At 38.1% G+C, this 21,559-nt stretch overlaps 1 protein-coding gene across 1 annotated transcript in view; it reads right to left on the reverse strand.

The window, feature by feature from the left end:
- The window catches only part of CTNND2 (catenin delta 2), a 565,782-nt gene that overhangs the window by 421,675 nt on the left and 122,548 nt on the right, over positions 1 to 21,559 (reverse strand). Inside the window, exon 2 of the mRNA XM_072851353.1 lies at positions 7,989 to 8,101. Coding sequence (XP_072707454.1) covers positions 7,989 to 8,101 — 113 coding nt within the window. The remainder of the gene's footprint in view (positions 1 to 7,988; positions 8,102 to 21,559) is intronic.

A 21,559-nucleotide genomic window follows, 5' to 3' on the forward strand; every position in this document is an offset into this window, starting at 1 on the left:
TCAGGTTGCTCTGAATGATCAGATCATAAGTCTGATATTTTAATCCAATACACTGTCAATCTGCACAATATAATTAACTAATCACATTATTAATATGAATTGTACCAACTGTTCCGATTACAATTTATTTCCTATAATGAACATTTTCTTCAAATCTCCCTTTTCTGGTAGCGGTCTCAAACTAATTTATTGACCAAGTCTAATAGGATACAGAGTTCATCACCTTTCAGGTGTCTAAATCTCATAGCCAAAAGATCAAGAGATTGTACAAGGCAAAATAGGAGTATTGAAAATACTAACCTCAGTATTTCCCTAATCACTTTCTCTTACTTCTAAAACATATTCCCTGACCCGCACACTCTTACATGTGGTGGTACGCATGAAGCCAGCAACATCAACTATTGATGTCAAACTGGCATAGGAAATTAGGCTTAGCCTTCAAATGTACTGCTGTTAAACATTTATGAATTGTTACAGGATCCCAAACTAGTCAAAACTTTGGGATGGATGTACATAGATCTTCTTCAAAGACAACTGAAAGGCTTCTACACAACTCCCATTTTCCCACACAACTTTTATTACAGTAGAAAACAGAATCTTAACATTTATTCAGAAAAATGTCAGAAAAACACACACACCCCCTCCTCCAGACAACTAAAAGCTTATATCCCACTCTTCTTTAGCCCGTGTGTCTTCATAGCTGGGTCCTTGCTTTGTCACTTGGTCTTAGCCAACTGAAGAATGTTTTGAGTTGATGCAAGTCTAGACAGTTGCACTTGGCCCCTAGAAATTGCATTCCATTACTCTGAGGTTTGGCTGGCTGCTCCCTGACATTCACTGCAGACTGTGTATGAACTTATATATATTGCTGGTCTGTGTACAAACTGGAGATAGCTTTTGATTGCAACTCCTTTACCTGCTGTACCCTGAACTCTCTGACATCTTCCCTTCTTAACTAAGTTTAGTTGCTCCTCAGGAGTGGAGCAACCTGTGCATCTTTTTAAAGGGTTCCACCCGACTTGGTCACTTATAGCAAGATAAAATCATTGTAAGAGAATGGGAAAAACCCCCAAAACAACAAAAACCCCCCACAAAACGCTGTCTTACCACAGCTAAATATTCAGACTTGTAGAATTTGTGAGGAGTGTTTTCAGAAACTCATATTTTCAAAAACCTGCTTGCTTTTATTGCCATTTTTTATTTTATTTCGGCAAAACTTTTTTATTAATTCAGTTGACAAAAGTTTGTCCAAGCATGCCATGTTAAGCTTTACACAATCCTCAATGAAGATGAGCAACAGTGTGTGACAAAACTTTTAAGCTTATTCAGCTGCTGAACTACCGAGCAAACACACATTCCAAAATGAGATGAATTTCTGAGCTACAGCATTTGCTGTCAAAAGTTTAGTTAAAATCTTCTCTCTCCACTGGTGAAATGCCAATCTTCTTAAGGAATATAACTTTAAAAAATCTGACTACATTTCTTGACTGTAGTGACTATTAATATCATGTTATTGGCTTATATTTAAAAAAGCAAGTACAAAAATTACACTTGGCATTTTCATAAGTAATGATAAAATATTGATCCTTTTTATTTCTGCTCTGAAATAATTCTTGTGCACTTTTTCTTTTTAAAAGTTAACTTTCTAATATACATTTAATTAAAAGGTTTTTTTCTTTCTGTTTTAAGTTTAGAAGCTTCCCAGTAGCCCTTGGAGACATCACTGTAACCAAAGCAATGTGAAAAAGTTTAACACGTTTAACTGATAACATGTTGAGTTGATGAAGAACCGCAATGCAGGCAAAACAGTTTTCCAATAATGATGGTGTATAAATTTTACTTGAAAGTTGCATTATTTTCTAAACATGACTGTTGATCAAACTCTTTGCATACAAACAACTGTTCCACTCTCATAACAGAAACATGTATTTTTCTTTTAGCTCAGGTTTTGCTCTAGAGTCCACACTAACCATCTATTTTTCAACTTTGTTTTTTTAATACCTACATTCACAGGCAAAAGCAAACCATACATTCATTAGTTTAGAGAGGTTTTTTAAAATATTTGAGGAATCTGATGTAAAAAATAATATATAGAATTCTAATACAACTATTTTCCTAGTATTTATGTGGAAATAATAACAAAAGGCACCGAAAAACTTAAGTGGGAATGGGAAGTCATGTTTTTAGTATCTCCAAGGATGGAAACTCTACAATCTCTCAGTGCAACCTGTTCCAGTGTTTAACCAAACTCATGGTGAAAAATGTTCTCCTTACATCTGCTCAGAATTCTCCATGTTCCAACTTGTGTCTGTCACCTGTCCTTCTACCACAATGCACGTCTGAGAACAGTCTCGCTCTGTCTTCTCTATGGCCTCCCATTACCTGGGTGTAGACAGAAGACCCCTCCTGACCCTTCTCTTTTTATGGCTAAAACCCCTTTTCCCTCAGCCTCTTCTCATACACCATGGGCTCTCTAGTCTCCAACCTTCTTGGCAGCCCTGCACTGAACTCGCTCCAGCATGCTAATGTCTTTATCATACTGGGGATATGATACTCAAAACTGGATAAGGTACTCAAGATGTAGCCTCATGAGTTTCAAATAGAAGGGAGGAATCACTTGCCTTAATCTGCTGGCTACACTTTTGCTACTGCAGCCCAGGATGCAGCTGGCCTTCTTTGCTGCAAGGACACACTGCTGACTCAGGTTCAGTTTGTTGTTGAAGAGGTCCTGCAGGTCTTTTTCTGTCAAGCTGTTTTCTATCTAGACGGCCCCTGGCTGGGTTGTCACATGGGGTTATTCCACCCTTGATGCAGGAATTTGCATTTGCTTTCGTTTATAAATTTCAACTTTATAAGGTGCCACTCAGACCATTTCTCCAGCCTGTCCAGGTCTAGGCTGTAGCAGCCTCACCTCTACGGGCCTACTGGATTTGTCAACCCCTAATATTAAATATCTACAAAGACTGTTATATATACTTCTACAATAAGTATCCTAAATTAGATCTAACACCCACAGCTGTACAGGAAAACTTTATAACTGCAGTTTTATTTACTTGACCAACACAGTGGAAATTGTCTACCTGTCACAGTGCATTTCATCTCTCTCTTCAGTGTTCTTGAAATGAAGGATCTTATAGGCTTATCTGACTTGCTGGATGTTTTTGCAGGGAATTTGCAAAAATTGTATCCTCCTAAGTAAAACATCAGTTTCCTCAGCAATAAGGCGTGAATAACATATGCATCTCCAAGAGAGAGAACTACACTGAATAAAGCATATACAAAGCAGGTAAGCTTTCCATGCAATTCAGTAAATTAAATTCTACTTGTGCTACCTGTAAAATCCAGAAACTTTAGCATGTTGCTTAGGACACTCATGCATAAACACCAGTCTTTTCAGGAGACTTTCAATAGCAAATGGCAAATCACTTCTACTAATTTCAGAGGGGGGGTGAAATTCAGTTGAGAAAAATTCTATTGCCTGACCAATTTGCAAACTGTATGTTCAAAGACAGAGTAGGCTATGCTTGAGCTACACTCCTGAGTTCAAACAGTAAGGCTCCATCAAAAAGTAAGTAAACAAATATAAGTTGCTCACATAAAACAGTGATAAAGAATGTGAAACAGAAACTTATTTTAAAGTTTTAAAGATTTACTAACAAGTACAGTTCTTCAATGAAGTCCAAAGGATATTTGTTTATGCAAAGACACAGCTTCCATGTATGTTACATGTATATGCATGCAATCTATTTTCTTGCTTGTTGAGTCTTTCCATTCTGTGGCACTATTTTGTCTGAAGTCTTTCAAAAGAAAAGATGAAAATGTGTAGCTGAGTCTTTAAAGTGCCTCAGAGATTTTGTTTTCATCTCTGGAAGGAAAAAAAATACTCTTGCTTTCATCAGCTTCTGTTTTGAGGAACTACATGATGTGGTCATGGGAAATTCAGAAATTTGAAATACATTAATATATGCTTAAAATTATCAGAGACTGAAGACCTCAAAGATATACAGGCATCTAATTGCCCTCCGTAAAAAAGAGAGTGTCAGACTGATGGATCTGGCCTAGAAGGAATAAGCACCTCAGCCAGAGGAATGGAGCAGTATAGAACATGAATTGGCTCCTTACGCAATGCGTGATGAAATTTAATACTCAGCAGGCTGAATAATGAACTGCTCAGAGTTTGCCAACAGGGAAACACTGTGGCATGTAAGAGTTGCTAAGTTTTGTCCTACTTCATGGTCTAAGCATTTTATTCAGCTTTATCAGAAGCCATTGATTCCCTCTTTGATTCACAGCCAAGAACCTCTTCCTGAAGAAAAGGCACTCAAGTCCTTTTGGTACAATTCCTAGTGAATACAGTCCCCTAACCCTCTAAAAAATGACTACCGATCAAGGATATGACAAAGCAAATTTACTTTGGGTATTTTGATGGGGCCCAGCTGTGAGATAGGTAGGCACAGAAATGATGAACACTATTAAAGCTGTGGTGTTTTCCTTGCATGCCCAAAATCAATTCTTCACGGTTAGTGAATGGTCCTGTGGAAAAACTCAGCGTTTGTGTCCCTTCAGTTGAGCAAGACTTGTCGCAAGCAGAGCTTTGGACAGAGCAGTCAGTTCTGGCTAACCCAATCTCTTCCAAACAAACTGGCACATCTACAGACAAACTACAGTACAGAGATATCACAGAAACTACAAATGCCATATTCTTTCCTGGCTACTTTGACCTGCCTCTCACCAGGCTTGATCAATCAGAGCTATGGAGCTATACCAGTGTAAGATACAGCAATTCCCGTTATGGATCTAGGCTGCATAATTCTGTGCAGACTTGTGTTGTGCTGTGCAAATTCACCTCACCTTACTTTCTGGATCCTGATTTCTGTGACAAGAAAAGGTTATATAGGAAGTCCTTAAGGACTAAAAATTAAGCCACATGGAGCTTCACAGTACAGCTAGATACACAACTCCTTATGGGCCAACCGTCACATATGCAAGATGAGTACAAAAAGCAAAACTGAAGCCAGAAATAACAGCCCTTTAGCATGTTCCTAAAAACCTGGTTTCAAGGGCACAATCTTAAGGCATATAGGAAGACTCCATAAAACTACCATCCCAAGGAGGTAACGCTGAGATCAATTTTCCTGGTATCTCCACAGTGAAGGGCACTGTAAGTACTTGTTATGTGTATCTATCTGCCATTGTTTTAAGATGTTAGAGCAAGATACGGCAGAAAACACCACCGTAAGCTGCTTTAGCCTGAATAAAATTGCAAATATGGATAGCTGCTCCATGTACTAGTTTTAGATACTTGGTTACTAACAGACATAGGTAAGAAATATTAACAAGAAAAGGTCCTTTTAGATATTTTGAGTGAATTATTTTAAAGTGGGAAAAAAAAAACCCCACCCTAACTTCCCAATATTAAAATATGCTGATTACAATCAATCCAGTTTGATTATTCCTTGATAAGGAAAAGCATCTGAATAATAAACCTAGGTGTCATCAGAGAACAGTGACATCACTGAAGGATGTATATTCACTTCTACTGGAGACTTACAGGTAAGATTTCACTTTGAATAATGACAATATTTAAAATAAATGCAATTGATTTAAAGGTTGTTTTAAAAAGCTCTTTACCAATAAAAGCTTAGTAATAACAGCTATAAGCTCTTATTTTAGTTTGTGTTCTGCCAGAAAAGCATGTTTAAAACAATTAATTATTCAGTAGCTGAATAAAATCAAGATGGCAAAATCTACAAATTACCCTGTATCAGTAAGAAACTAATTTTTGAAGTATTTACGATTTGCCATGAGATTAATTGCCTTGTTTTAAAGCAGGTATGTCTAAAACGCTTAGCTTCACAGGGGGTCATATCTAATGAAAAAAAGTATTTTTAAGCAAGCCTCTTCTGCCCCCACAGACCCCAAAAGACTTTAAGAAGTTAGATACTTTTTTTCTTAACAGATATTATTCTACAACATAATTCTTTATCTTCCAAGTCTTTGTCTCACTATACTATGTCAAAGGAACATTCCCAAATCTGGATGAGCACTGGAAAGCCAGCACAGCAGCCAGACTGATATTTGACTTCAGTTAATATCTGTGTTAGTTCTACCCCCTCCCATAATCATTTAGTATTTTTAAAACTAACGGAAAATTAAAGCTCATTTAATATGTATGAGAGAAACAATGACTCAACACAAACAATATTAGATTATTATTGATTTCCTTTTTAAACCACTTGCCAAGTCTAAGAATAGCTATCTAACTGTAAGCTTTTGATGTTATCCTCTGGACAACAGTATTTCAAGCATTTCTTAAAATGTTTTTAGTTGAAATGCTAGAAATTTTAAACTCTCATATGTAAAACATTTCTGGGGCAAATTACAGATGTCAAAAATTTGCATGAAATCTCCTCAGTTATTCTAGGTACTAGTTTATTCCACAGAGAGACTAGTAGTCAAAATATTAAACTTCTCAAATAACTGGACTCTCTAAAGAAAGAGCTGACTGACCTTGATACCACTGATGACTCAAAAGTATAACTTTACCAATAGGAAAGAAGTTCACCAAGAAAACATTTCCTTCCAAACAAAAAACTTCCCAACCTCCATATCACTAGCTGGCAAAATCCTAAAATAATAGTATTATTCAAACATAGCTCAGTATTATTCAAACATAGTTCAGATAGCTTTTTTGGAATGCAGTCATACCATACTTAAAATTTAAAGTGCTGGGGGCGTGCACTTAAGGTGCAAATATAGTACAGTACTGCATTGCCAAATTTTACCTACTCTGTGCTTAAATAATTCTAAGTAATATAGTATCTCTAATGTTAATGTAAGTCTAGTTGGTGGGGAAGATTATAAAGAATAAAGATTTTATGTTAGGGAGTTAATTCTCACTTGATTTATTAAGAAGGTTACATTTAACTCAATTTCATGTACAGCTTCTGCTGAATTAGTGAAAGATTCTTCTGACTTCTGCCATTTTAATTGAACTGTTACATTCAGTATTTTTGTTGCATCTTTGGCATTCTACTGAATAATTATTCCCTACTTATCATGGAAAAAAATCGTGTTTTTTGATTGAAGTGTAGTCTGAATTGCTTAAACTGAGGAAGAGATTCTTCCAGTAGTGATAGGTATTTTTGTAGTTTTTCTACTAGTATCACACAAAACTTGGCACTAAGCTTGGCATATCATACTTAATCTTACGTATTCAAAACATATCACACTTAGTATTTCCACTGATAAAAACAGAAGATACATCTATACAACATACTTTTTCCTTGATCCTTGAAACTCAAGTACTATCATCTTTCATTTATTAAGTTCACCTGAAAAAACAAAGAAACTAGCATCAAGAAGCTCAAAACTACAAAATCTTTACTTGCACCAAACTGACCAAGAGATCAGCTTCCTTTTGTTACAATTTCTTAAATAACCTCACCATCATCCAAACAATGTACCAGAACAATTTCTTAAATTGAAGAAAGCCACTGTTTAAAAAAAGAGTATGACTCATATCTTATCATTACATTTTGATGTCAGGTCAGAAGCTTTAATTAATTATCTCTAAAGCTTTTAATACCTTGAATGACGAAGTTATGATAAAACAGGTTCACAAAACTTATCAATACTTCTCTGCAAACATGAAGCTAAAAAGCTCCGGCTGAAAATTACAGCTGTATTGGTAGTGGAAACAGAGTTCTGCTGTTAATCCATTCAGACTACAGCAAATCAATGAATTACAAATATGACTACTATTTTGTTACTGGACAAACCAGATACCAAATTGCATGAAATTAAATATCTTCTTGAAATTTTCTTTTCAAAGAGCAGATCAAAATGCAAATTTTCAAACTCCACTAAAATCCCTGGTGTATAATTTTTTTTTTTTACAAGAAGATGATCAATCTTGTTCTCAGTGGTAAATTGTAACTGTGATAAAATTCATTACATTACAAAGAAATTAACAATTCGTACATTACCTAATGCTGCTCATGCTTCCAGTTTCTGATCCAAGCTTACATCTCTCCAGTTGGCTAGCTACAATCTGACGTTCAGCCTCAAGTTCTCGAGTCAGTCTCTCAAACTGCAGTTCCTGAAAGAGTAAGTTAAATCATTTGTTTTGACTTCTCTTGAGATTAAGAAGGAATTTCAGTACATAAAATTATGATTTGTGCAAGAACTGTTAGTATAATAACTTACTGAAAAGCTTTTTTTTTTTTTTTTTTCTTTTTAAACACATTCGCAGTTCAAATTTCTGTGGTAATACTCGTTCCTTCATTCACTCTAATGATACATGTTGTAGAATGAGCTGGTTTATCAGGAATGGAATTTCCAAATACATTCATTTAGGCCTACGTCAAAATCATTCATAGTTCATGTACACCTCTTAGTAGCATACAAATGTGTTCTTAACAACCCGTTCTAAGTCTGAGCATAAATGAGAACAATTTGTGTTGCTTAAAAAAAGATGCAAAGTTCTGCAGATGATCATGCGGTGACAAAAGCTTTTGTACTCAAAAAGACAACCATCACGGTACACGCTAGTGAAATAAACTAAATTCAAGGTGTGTGGTTATGGACTGAACGCAATTTAATTTCTGCATTTAATGATGGGCAGAAGGGAAACTCAAGTAGTTTTGGACAAAAGCCTTGTCAAAAATCCTACCACTAATTGAATGTATTTCCTTTTATTCTGTCAAGGAAGCCAAACCAGTCCCAACAGATAAGATTTATCCACAGAGCTTATAAATGTACTTCTAAAGAGTTTTTGTTTTTATACACAAGAGATTTTTTTTTTAATTAAAATGAAAAAAAAAGAAGCAAAACCAATACAAGGAAAATCCCCACTATTCCTTAAAGAGCTACATTTCCCACATAGGGTAGCAGTAGTTTTATCAAATACAAAATTGAAACACTTTTAGGGAATTATGTTTGTTGTAAATTTGCAAAATGTTGCTACCCTTTCATTTTGGTCATAGTTCCATTAAGTCATTTTCACAGGTAAATAGAAACAGCTCTCTTGCCCCTTTTCTTTGGCTTTGTTGAAGGCTGAAGGAGAAATATTTTGAGGATCCACTTGTTAAATTATTCCCGTGTCCACACAAATGCACACATTATCTCCTTCTCTCTCTTTTCTTTCTTGAAAGACCTCCCCATAATGCAGAGGTATGGGAGAGAGTCCCTTGAATAACTCCCCAATGTCTTGCCTAGCAGAAAAACAGCACTGGAAATTATTTGGGTCATGACTTAAATCCACCAAGTGCCACTGAAGAACTTGGTATTTGAGAGAAAGGAAGAAATGGTAGGACTAGAGAGAAGGATTCAAAACTCTTCGTCCTATCTGCTACCTAAAACCTCTGACCAAGAAAGCCAAGGGTAAATGGAGGCATTAAACTTTTTCAAATCTCTGAAACGAGGCAAACCATAACTGAAATGGAAGAAGAAAATGGCTGGTGGTTGTTCTACCTAATTCAGCTGGATCAGTCCTCTTTGTTTCTTTTGTTATTGGCATGGAATAACTTCTGTCTTGCACTACAAGTAAGGGGGGAAGTCCATGCAGGCTATGTACAGCATGAAATAGGCAGTGTATACTTAAATGGCCACAGACTATTTGACAGCCTACTTAATTCTGTATTCATTATTCCAAGCAAGATTATCCAGAGTACAAGAATACCATCAAGAGTCAGACTGATGTAAAGAGCAAAACATCACTGCTCACTAAATGTTAAGAGTGCATTATTAATCTAAGTTAATAATATTCTCTGCACGTTTTTGTAGCACTCAGAAATGTCTTTTTCATCGTTGTTTGTAGATAAGACTATTAAAAATCACCTAATAATAATCACCTATTTCAGATATGCCTACTTCACAGAGAGCATTTGTCTCTCACCTAGTAGAATCAATTCTCTGAAAAGCTGAAAAGACCGTTGATCAACATTCCAAGAGTTATTATTCAAATTCTGGCCTAAAATAATACCCTTACTGCAGAAAGGATAGTAACAGAAATATTACTAAAGTTTTGAAGAATGTAAAATCAAAGTGGTATAGTATTTGCTATGCCAGGACGCTTATATCAAAGCATGTAAGCAGTGAGAAACTTTGATAGTATAAAATACCAAACAAAACCAAACAGAGCATTAAGTTTACTTTCAAAATGAAAACAAAAGCTTTAACAGTTATTCTGTTCCACTGCATTTTTTAACTTACTTGATTCTATCATGACAATGATAACAATGCACACTTGGACGCTTAGCATATGTTTTCATCCAGTCAGCTTCACTTCCTGCCATCCCAGGTGAGGCAGGTCAGGCATGTTCTTTGCCATGGCCTGGCAGATGGCACTTTTTTTACCTGCCTAGTGAGACGATGCAGCTGTCCTCATAACATTACTAAGAGAACGTAAGAATCAAGGATTCAGGAGCTAACGCTCCCGACTGTCCGTGCTGCCATTTGCCTTTTCCCAGACAGACAAGTGTAGCTCATTGTGTTCTTTTACTCTTAGTAGGGGTGCAAACAACCTCCCTCCAGCTCCCTTTCGTCCGTGCTATCCCAAGTCAACTAAATAGAGAAATGCCCCCAAACCTGTTTTATTGAAATACTTTAAAAGTAAATATTATTTTGCCTTTTTCTTTTCTTCTGCTATCTGGATTGTATATTTTCTCATATATTTTCTATGCTTTGTATTCCTTCAGTTAATCACTATGGCTAACTACTTTCCAGACACTTCTGCATTTTCCCAACTAACACCTTTATGTCATGATTACTTTCTCTACAGAACATTTTTTGCTCATGATTCTAGTCTCCAAAATATACTTTTCTACTCTTGACTGTCATTATCTTTCATTCCTACTTACTCCTTTCTGTTCTCTTCTGCATTCCATCTTTCTTTCATTTCCTAGCACACTTCATGACTAATCCTCCACTAATCTCTTTCAGTCCTACTATACAAATTGCTACTCTAGCAACTGCCCTAAAATGATTGCTTTAAGCAGCATCTCTCTCTCAATAATTGGTCCCTTATTGAGGGAACTCTGCTCTTCTTAAGATGTAGAAATTAATGTTTTCAGGTTTCACTGCTCACATTATTTAAGTCCTGCCCTGCAGAGATGACTGGGAAATTACAGTTGTGTGTATGATCCTCCTCAAGCAGGAAGCAGAGATGTGCTGGATCACTTAAGAAAAAAATAACCTTGGGTTTTGTGCTGGTTTTGGCTGGGATAGAGTTAATTTTCTTCATAGTAGCCAGTATGGGGCTATGTTTTGGATTTGTGCTGGAAACAGTGTTGATAGCACAGGGATGTTTTCGTTACTGCTGAGCAGTGCTCACACAGAGTCAAGGCCTTTTCTGCTCCTCACCCCACCCCACCAGCGAGTAGGCTGGGGGTGCACAAGAAGCTGGGAGGGGACACGGCTGGGACAGCTGACCCCAACTGACCAAAGGGCTATTCCATACCATATGGCGTCATGCTCAGCATATACAGCTGGGGGAAGAAGAAAGGGGGGGCGGCATTCGGAGTGATGGCATTTGTCTTCCCAAGTAACCGTTATGCGTGATGGAGCTCTGCTTTCCTGGAGATGCCTGAACACCTGCCTGCCCATGGGAAGCAGTGAACAAATTCCTTGTTTTGTTTTGCTTTGCTTGCGTGCGCAGCTTTTGCTTTCCCTATTAAACTGTCTTTATCTCAACCCACGAGTTTTCTCACTTTTACCCTTCCAATTCTCTCCCCCATCCCACCGGGGAGGAGTGAGCGAGTGGCTCTGTGATGCCTAGTTGCCGGCTGGGGTTAAACCACAACAGGTTTCTAATGCCTGAACATGGCTAGAATAGGTGAACAGTAACTTCATTACTAGCTTGATTTAATTGCTGCTATTTCTCACTTAATTGTCTTCTGTCAGGTGCCATCAGAACTTAGGGGTGAAAGGAAGGAGATGAAAGGTAGTGGTGAAGGGGCAGAGCCAAACAATTATTACCTCAGAATTATCCTCTACATTAAATTTAACAAACAACTGTGTTCGATATTCCCTAACGTGATAAAAAAAAGGTGCAGGTCTAGAGGGTTGCCTTCAGAATGAAAGAAGAAAAGAAGAATTCAAGTAAGAGTCAGGAGAGGCTGCTATCCCTCCATATCAAGAATCCCTGTCAGAAAACAAATTAATAAGCTTCCTTCTCTTTGGGAAGCAGTGAGAGTGACTAATATTTGAATAAATCCATATGTTTAGATTTCAAGCAGCTGTCACAGTGCAAGAAGACAGAAACTAGAAATAGTATTTGCTTACATTTTATAAAAATAACCACTGAACCTGACTCCATCATTTGTCTTATTTGTTCTGTTTACAATAATTTTCACCAGCTCATGCCATGTTGTTTTATCTTCACAACCTTCTATTATTTATCTGAATCAAGCTAATCGGAACATCAAAATTAAAAACAAATTCCTACCCACTGATTATGCAAATCTGTTGTCAAGACAATTGCAGAATGAACTGCAGAAACGACACTGCAACATCAAAATTAATTTAAGTAATGACACTTCAAGTGCAGCTTCATGGACTGTGCTGCAAAGGGCAATGATGCCAAAGCAAGTGCACATGCAAAGGCACTGCAAAGTGAAATGACCAGTCTGGCAGTCCTTAGCACCATAAACAGTGTGCGACTAGGAAGCCAACAGAAAGATTAGAGATAATGATGAGAGCAACCCAGAGAAATCACTCAAGAGCAGCTTGGAAAGGGAGGAACTTCGTGATAACTTTATCAAATTGTTTTTAAGTGATAAAAAGAGTGTGCATCTTCTAGGGCCTAAAGCAATTTATGTTTAAAAGTGGTATTTGTCCACTACCATGAGGTTTTTTGTAAAAAAATATTCATTGTTCCATAGACGGCAATTGGACGTATTTGCCTTTTCAGTATGAGATTTATGTTTTATCTACTCTCTGCAGCCACCAAAACTTCAAGCATCAAATAAGACTTGAGTCAGGTCATATGTTTCACAGTGATCCAGAAACTGAATAAGCCTGATGGAAATCTTCACAGCCTTTGGACAGGTTATGGACTCCTGAGCTCAAGGCACACGAAGTGAGAGGGTATTTGGTTATTTTTATACTTTGTACCTGCTGGGTGGTCTGTATTGACCCATTTGAACGTTGGGAGGGGTAAAACACGTCAAAAGAAATTTGGCTGATATTCAGAGCTGATCTCATTTTACTCTGTCCTTTACAATGTTAAAGTAATCCTTAAATCCTTTCACAGAGAGATGTGTATTGATGCTGAGCAAAAGACACAGCAAAATCAGTAGAGACAGTAAAAAGCAGCTGATACAATAAAAGAATATATCTAAATTTAGGCTGAACAGCCTTGCAGATTTATTGAATTCCCAAGAATCTTAAGGTCATAACATTAAAACAGGAAAAGTGTTTAGCTTTTGACTGTAAATATGCTATACAAAAACACATTGGTACACTGATGATCATTTGAATCTTCAAATACAGACAAATAACAGCACTGAGGTAAGGCTGGGAATCCCTGGTGAGATGAATAGAGAAAGCCTGATTACAGCCACACAAACAAATAAATCCTCTCCTGGATTGAAGTCTTTCACAGGAGTATTTTAGAAACCACAGAACTTCCTAAAGTACATAGGCTGTAGAAATGTACAACATTGGCTTCATCTTGTTGTAACCTATTAAACAAGAAAAACTGTACCTCAATTAATGTCACAAGTAGTATGTGTATAATGCTATGCACATTGTATGGCATCATGCATAATTCCATATACTGCACATCTATAAATTCCAAGTAAATGCCACTACTTAGAGTGGTGTTGGCAACAAACTGTTCTTAACCTATCGTACCGGACACACATGAGCAGCTAAAATTGGGGCACATACTTCCTGAGGAAAACAGCAAAATCTAGGGAAGTTTAACTTGGCGGAAATCTAGGGACAGCATCAGACACAAAGCAGACCTGACAGCCCATCCTGTAACTAGAAGGAAAACAGAATGCCTTGATGCTTTCAAACAGGATAAAAACATCACTAGTAATGCCCCTATCCATCTGACACTGAATATTCTTCAGAAGCTTCAAAACTGGGCTTTAGAATTACCATTTGATTTCTTCCAGCTTCTCTACTTTCTCCATTGTTGGACTGTGTTTTCACTGGTACTGTTCTTATCCTTTTTTACTGGATTGTTTCATTCTTTCCTTTCACTCAATAACATGGGGGTGAGGAAAAAAGCTCACAACAAAGTAATAACCAGATGAGCAGAGAGGTGGCAAATCCAGAAACTCAGTGGTGGATATGTTGTTGCAGGATCTTAATGGAGGCCAAAAAAAATTTAAGATTTAAAAAAAAAAAAAAAATACTTTTTAATACCTATGACTGCACCTATATGCAACTGCAAGTTTCCAGGTAACATCAACCTGAAGGAAGCAATTCATACGTTGGAGGGCAGCACTACCATTCAGAGAAACCTTGACAAGTTAGAGGAAGAGGCCAACGATAGTGTCATGAAGTTCAAGAAAGAAAAATGAAAAGTCCTGCACAGAGGATGGAATCCCATGTAACAGCACAGCATCTCCACAGAAAGGACCTGGGGGTCTGGTGGACAAGAAGTTGCGACTCAGCAGTGCATTCCTGTGGTGATGATGGCCAGCCACTTATTTCATTGCACTAGCAAGACAGCCGCTAGCAGAACAAGGAAGTAATTATTCCCTTTTATTTGGTACTCCTGAAGCTGCGTCTTGAGTACAGTGCCTGGCTTTGGGCCACCAGGACAAGACACATGACAAGATTTTGAAGCAAGACCACCAGAGGGCCACAAAGATAGATAGAAGATTGAAGCACACGTTGTACAAGAAGAAGCTGAAGGAATTTGGTTTGTTCAGCATGGAGAAGAGAAGGTCTAGGGAAGACCTAATTGCAGACTTTTACTTCTTAATGGGGGATTATAGTGAAGACATCACCAGGCTCTTGTCAGAGGTATACAGCAAATAGACAAAGGCAACAGTCACAACTTGCAATGAGGTAAATTCTGACTGGATAGAAGGAAAAAAACCCCAAACCAAAAACAACCCCAAACCCCAAAACCAAACAACACAGCAAGGGTGGTTAAACACTGGAACAGGTTGTCCAGGTGGGCTGTAGAATCTCCATTCTTGGGGATTTTGAAAGTCAGCTGCACCTCTGATCTAACATTGAAGCTACACCTGCTTGGAGTAGACCTCCAGAGGTCTTTTTTTCCTCTTTTAACCTAGTTTTTCCATGATCCTACAACTGATGAGTTCTGGAAAATTTTCCAAGGCTTGATGCCAATCTGTATTATGGATTAGAGATCAGTGGCTATCAAACTCTGTGATCATCATCATCATCATGCTTACGTAAAGACACATTTGACTTGATGTAAGTGCTAGTATTTTATCAGCCTCAACCTGTATTTCTCTAGCTTACTCCCTCACCTCATCTGAGGGTTTTAGCAATCCCATGCTTCTTTACAAGAGATTAGCATTGCATCTGGGCTATTATGCATATGGATTATTTATGGGGTAAAGAACTAATTTGGCTGATTATGGTGTTTAAAAATAAACTATTCCTTCTTTTTCATGTAAGATTACTTCAAAGAAGTCCCTTTCATGCCTCTAACAACTTTTATAGAAATCAGACCCTATTTTATTTTCTATTTTTAGGACCCTGATACAAATGAGGTCACAATTGCATTCAGTTGCATGTTTCAGCTCTCCAGGCACACTGCCCTGTTCCTCTCTGAGTTACAGGCAAGCCTTGCTCTCTGAAGGCACACTGCCCAATTGCCTGGACTTCTGTTCCGAGGGAAATTGTATTATTTCTTCTCCAGCACAATCACCAAAGTTATTCAAATTATCTCCATTTTTCTGTTACAAATTGCCTGGTCCTTTTTTATCCCATTTTTTCTTCTTTCTGTTTTAGATTCAGCTTTAGTCTTTTAGCTCACTCCTTTCTTCTCCTTCTCACTGGTTTTTGCATCGCTTGCCAACGCTCACAATGGTTTATCACCCGCCGTGATTGCTGTGCTATTCCCCTTCCTCCCATGCAAACTACTTCAGTCCCCAAAGTAATAAAGTGTAAGTAAAAGCCTTGGAGTGTTAGGACAGGATTAGAACTACTAAGAGCTTTCTAATCTCATACTTTTGCTTCTCCACCCTCTGCAGCAGCAATTTAAGGAGGATATAAGATAAATTGACTTTCTAACCCACTAGCTTTGACTTGCTTTAGGGCTTATTGTTATTAATTGTAAAGCTCAATTTGGGAGCAAAACAAAACCTCAGAGATGGTGGATCTTCTCCAAGGAGAGCGAGAGAAACAGAGCTGGAGTTTAGTAACAGACCCTGACTCTTCGGTGTTACACAGGCCCGAGCTTCTAATTCTCATTTACTTCTCAGTTGTCCAGGCACAAAGATTACTACATCTAAGTGGAAAAGAAAGTGGTAATTCCATTTACAGTAGCAGTTTTTGGAGCCTGACTTTGCATGTTCAGCAAATCTAATATATCAGACAGAACTGTGGACTGATGCTTTTTACCCTGATTTTCCAATACATATCTGTAGGGTAATTTTGTTCTGAAAAGAGCAACACAGTCCTGTTGCAGCTGGAAGATGCCTTATTATGATGTAAAAAATATTTGTATCGTTTAAAGACATGTGAAAAGCTAAGGAAGTGAAATGATGTGGTTTCAAAAAGTGAAACTTCTAAAAATCTTCTAGACATTGAAGCACTAAGAAAACCTTTTTTGATTGGGACAACATACTCAGCTTCTAGTCTCCCTTTCTTCTCTGATATGATCTGTGGTCTGATGGGCATCATGCCATGATGCTAGCAATAGCTACAGTGGTGTCAGTATACACACCAACATATGTGGATACCAATAACACATAACACTTTTTGTGCAGTCTATCTACATGTTTAGAGATCTATAGTCTTCTTCAGCATTTTATTCATGGAGTTCTCCAGTTCCCTATTTATATGTCTCTAAACTAGTTCTCTCTTCTAGAGTTTTGAAGATACACTGTCATCCTAGGCATTGCACACAGATGGAGAGCCAGTGTTGTAAATCACTAGCTTTACACTTGTCCACAAAGGTCTAAGAGATTAGAGACATCTACTCCCTTCCTCTTCTCCTGCTTCCATTGAAGAAATTATTCTGGTGAACAATTTTCTCTTGTGATTTTCCTTGCCTTGTAAGAGAGACTGATTTCTCAATCCATACATAGACTGTCAGTGCAGGATATCCAAGAAGAGACTCCATAATTTGCAATTATCCTTGAATCTCTGAATTAATTAGGATACTACATCTGAATATTGCCATGAGTAGCTATTAAAGAGATAGTCATTAGCATGTTCATAAGGGATTCAAAAGTTATCTAACAAAGCAAGATGGGCTTATTTTTTTTAGGGCAACCTACTGCATGCAAATTAATAGCTATAGGATTTTGTTTTTTCTTGTCTTACAACTAACAACATAAAGCTTGATTTTCTGCATACTTGCAAGACTCAGTTTGTTACAGTAAATGAATGTGGATGGACTTTCAAATAAATAGAGGACTACAACAAAACCGTAAGGAAATTCAGCACAAATACAGGGATGTTCATAAACAAAAGATTCTAGTATTCTAGCAGACACTACATTGGTTAGTCAAATAATTCACCTATTTCTACTACTATTAAGGAAAAAAACAGGCTTTCAAACAGCACGGGATAAAAAATTTGAACTCAAGGACTGCAAACCCTCAAGATTTGCACATTTTTCTCACAGATGATTCCGTGGCAGTAGCAGTTAACTTTAATAGCCCAAACTATGCTTTTGAATCTCTCCTCTTTTATTACATCTTTTATTAGAAAGAAGAGAACTAGTAAAATAATTAGGCAATTCATTCATTTTCTGGCTACCCTGCAGAAATACCACAGATTCAGGAAATTCCCAACAGATTCATATTGTTCCTTATGAAAGAGAAAAGCAATTACTAATGAAAATGTTAGTTTTAAGAAGTACCATTATGATCTTATTCTCCTAATTTCTGGTACTAATAGCTCATCTTTTGAACAAGGTAATAAGGTTTTCATAATGAAATTACAGTCTAAAAATTACCTGTTTGAAAACAAATAGGCAAGGAACACACAGTTCAGGATAACATCTGTAGTATGGGCAAAGATAGGGAAAGTGCTTAGAATCAAATTAAATAAACAATCTCACTGAATAAAAAGAACTTGTATGGGCTGACATAAGGGTTGACACAGTATGAAGTTGGCAGTACTGGCTGTCCATCAAGACAGAGACATATTTTGAAAGAAGGGTACAAAATGCAATTGTTCTGGGAGTCTTCAATTACCCCTGTAGTTTGTACAGTCCAAAAAAAAGGCGACAGAAAGACATGAGTGACACGTAGACTGAATTTTGGATACTATCAATCATAGACAGCTGCTTAGGATGCCCACAAGAAAAGATGCAATTCTTGACTTGGTCTCAGGTAATGCACAATAGATGGTTTGACATCTTGCAGCTGAGAAGCCACACTCGAAGTGATCATTCTGTGCTCAGATCCAACATCCCTACAGAAGGCAGAAAATCTGCCAGTTATGAGCCACATAAGAAGAGAAAATACATAACAAAAAATCAAAAAGTTTGTTTAAAGCTAAGAGTTAAGTCACAGAATCACAGAATCGTATAGGTTGGAAAAGACCTTTAAGATCATCAAGTCCAACCGTAAACCTAACACTACCAAGTCCACCACTACACCATGTCTCTAAGCACCTCATCCAAACGTCTTTTAAATACCTCCAGGGATGGCAACTCCACCACTTCACTGGGCAGCCTGTTCCAATGCTTGATAACCCTTTCATTGAAGTAAAATTTCCCAATATCCAGTCTAAACCTCCCCTGGCGCAACTTGAGGCCATTTCCTCCTGTCCTATCACTTTTTACCTGGGAGAAGAGACCGACCCCCACCTCTCTACAGCCTCCTTTCAGGTAGTTGTCGAGAGTGATAAGGTCTCCCCTCAGCCTCCTTTTCTCCAGGCTAAACAACCCCAGTTCCCTCAGCCGCTCCTCATAAGACTTGTGCTCTAGACCCTTCACCAGCTTCGTTGCCCTTCTCTGGACATGCTCCAGCACCTCATAGGCAGTCCTCATAGGCAGTATAGAAACTACTCGATGCCCCTATATTAGAAGCACGGAGCCGATGCAGCGTGTCAAGAAAAGCTTATGACGTAACAAAAAGAAGTTAGCACAGTTAAACAGGAGGGCAAAGGAAGTTGTTAGAAACAAAAATGTTCTTTCTGAAAGCTGAAATTATCTTCAAATGAAGAAAATAAAGGACCATAAATGCTGACAGGTTAAATATAAAAACACAAGACAGCACAATATGGTTTTAAGGGACAAATAGCCAAAGGCATCAAAGCAAACAACAAATCTTTCTTCAAATGCATCAGGAGCGAGAAGTTGCCTGGAGAGTCTGTAGAGCCACTGGATGATCAGGATATAGAAGGGTTTATTGAAGAGAAACTAAATGAATCCTTCAGAAAGGTTTTTGCTATTTCATGGAAATTCCCATGCTAAGAACTCACTGAGGGAGTCTTATCAGAGGATCTGCCTGAAATTGAAGTGACTGTAGAATAGGTCATGAAACAAACTGACAAAACAGTAACAAATTGGAAGATCAGGTGGTATTCGCTCAAGAGTTCTGAAGGAAGTAAAAAATACATAGCTTAAAACAGATGTAGTATCTGAGAACTGAAAGACATCGAATGCAATGCCAGTTTCCAGGGAGATCTATAAGACCACAGAGCAGCAAGCCAGACAGTCGTATCAGGCAAATTAGTGGAGCCTATAACATGGAACGGAATTAGTGGACACCAACATAAACATGAACTACTTATCCAGAAGGTTTCTGTATGGAGAAGTACTTTCTTAAATAGGAGGTCAAGACTAGAAATAAGTGGTAAATTCTCACAGCTGAAGGTGTCCACCAGTGAAGTTCTGGTTCTGTGTCCCACACTGTTCAATACATATATAAATGACTTGAAACAAGGAGTGAACAACAGGGTGACCAAGTCTGGCAACAATACAAAATTATGCAGGACAGTAATGCTGAAGGGCAACAACAGGTAATTTTAGAAGGATGTTTTCACATCCTGAAAAAGCAGGACACAAAGTAGGAGATGAAATTCCCTGTAGATAAGCAGAAGGTGATCTTCGTGGAGCAAAACCAATCCTAACTTCACATGCCCTTCAACGGCCTCGAAATGCTTCTGTGAGTTGCATACTTTCTCCCAGAAACATAAGGCTGACTGGTCTGTAGTTTCCTGGATCTACCTTTCTGCCCTTTTTGTAGGTGCCTGTAATAGTTGCTCTTTTCCAGATATATAGGATTTCCTCTTACTTTCATGACCCTTCAAAGATATTAAGGAGTAGTTTTGCGATGATATCAGCCAATTCTCTCAGCACCCTCAGCTGCATCCTATCAGGTCACACAGGAGTTGTACCTGTGCAATTTGTACAGATGGTCCCTCACTTGACCCTCCCCTATTATCAGTGGTTTGCCATTTGCTTCGTCGTTGCTTCCCTGAAATAGAGTTTTGGGGCCTAACATTACCTGTGAAGACAGGCTGAGTGCCTCAGCCTTTCCTGTGCCAGTTTTTATGAACTTGCTGGCCCTATTCAGCAGCAGGCCTACATTTTTCTTGTACTTCTGCTTCCTACCAACATACTGCAGAAACTTTTATGTTATTCTTGTTATCTCTTGCTAGTTTGAGCTCCAGCTGAGCTTTTGCCTTCCTAACTGCATCTCTGCACACTGAAGCAGTATTTCTATATTCCTCTTTGGGAGTTTGCCCCCTTTTGCACTGCTCTAGTGCTCCTTTTTTTATTTGAGGTCTCTTAGTAGCTCAGTGTTTTTCCAATTGATTTCTTTTTATGCCTGCTCCTTTTCCTGCTTAGGGGGACAGACTGCTCTTGTGCTTCAAGAAGCAGCTATACTGGGAAATCTCCCCAAATTCCCGAGATTCTTTGCCCTCCAAGACAGACCCCCATTGGATCCTTCCTAATAGTTCCCTGAGTGAGTTGAAATCTGCTCTTCTGAAGTCCAGGTCTTTATTTTATCACTTGCCCTCCTCAAGCCCCTTGGCCTCTACACTCCTACAGCTGCTGCAGCCAGTGCTGCTGTTGACATTCGTATCTTCAAGCGTGTCTTTACTAGTAAGCTTCAATCCATAATAGCACTGTTCCTACTTAGCCCGTCCACAGACTGCACTAGGAAGCTGTCCTCAACGCACCCTCAAAATCTCCTGGATTGCTTATGCACCACTGTGTTGCTTTCCCAGTAAATTTCAGGATGGATGAATTCCCTTTTGAGAACCTGGGCCTGCAGGCCTGAGGCCTCTTGGAGGTGAATGAAGAAGGCTTCATCCATCTCTTCTTCCTGATCCAGGTCTGTAGCAGATACCATGAGGTCTCTCTCAGTGGCTCTGATTTTGACCCAAAAGCACTCTACAGACCACAGCTCACCTCTATTAAAACTGTTCTTTT

The sequence above is a fragment of the Ciconia boyciana genome, chromosome 2 (genome assembly GCF_034638445.1).
Source record: "Ciconia boyciana chromosome 2, ASM3463844v1, whole genome shotgun sequence".
Lineage (NCBI taxonomy): Eukaryota > Metazoa > Chordata > Aves > Ciconiiformes > Ciconiidae > Ciconia > Ciconia boyciana.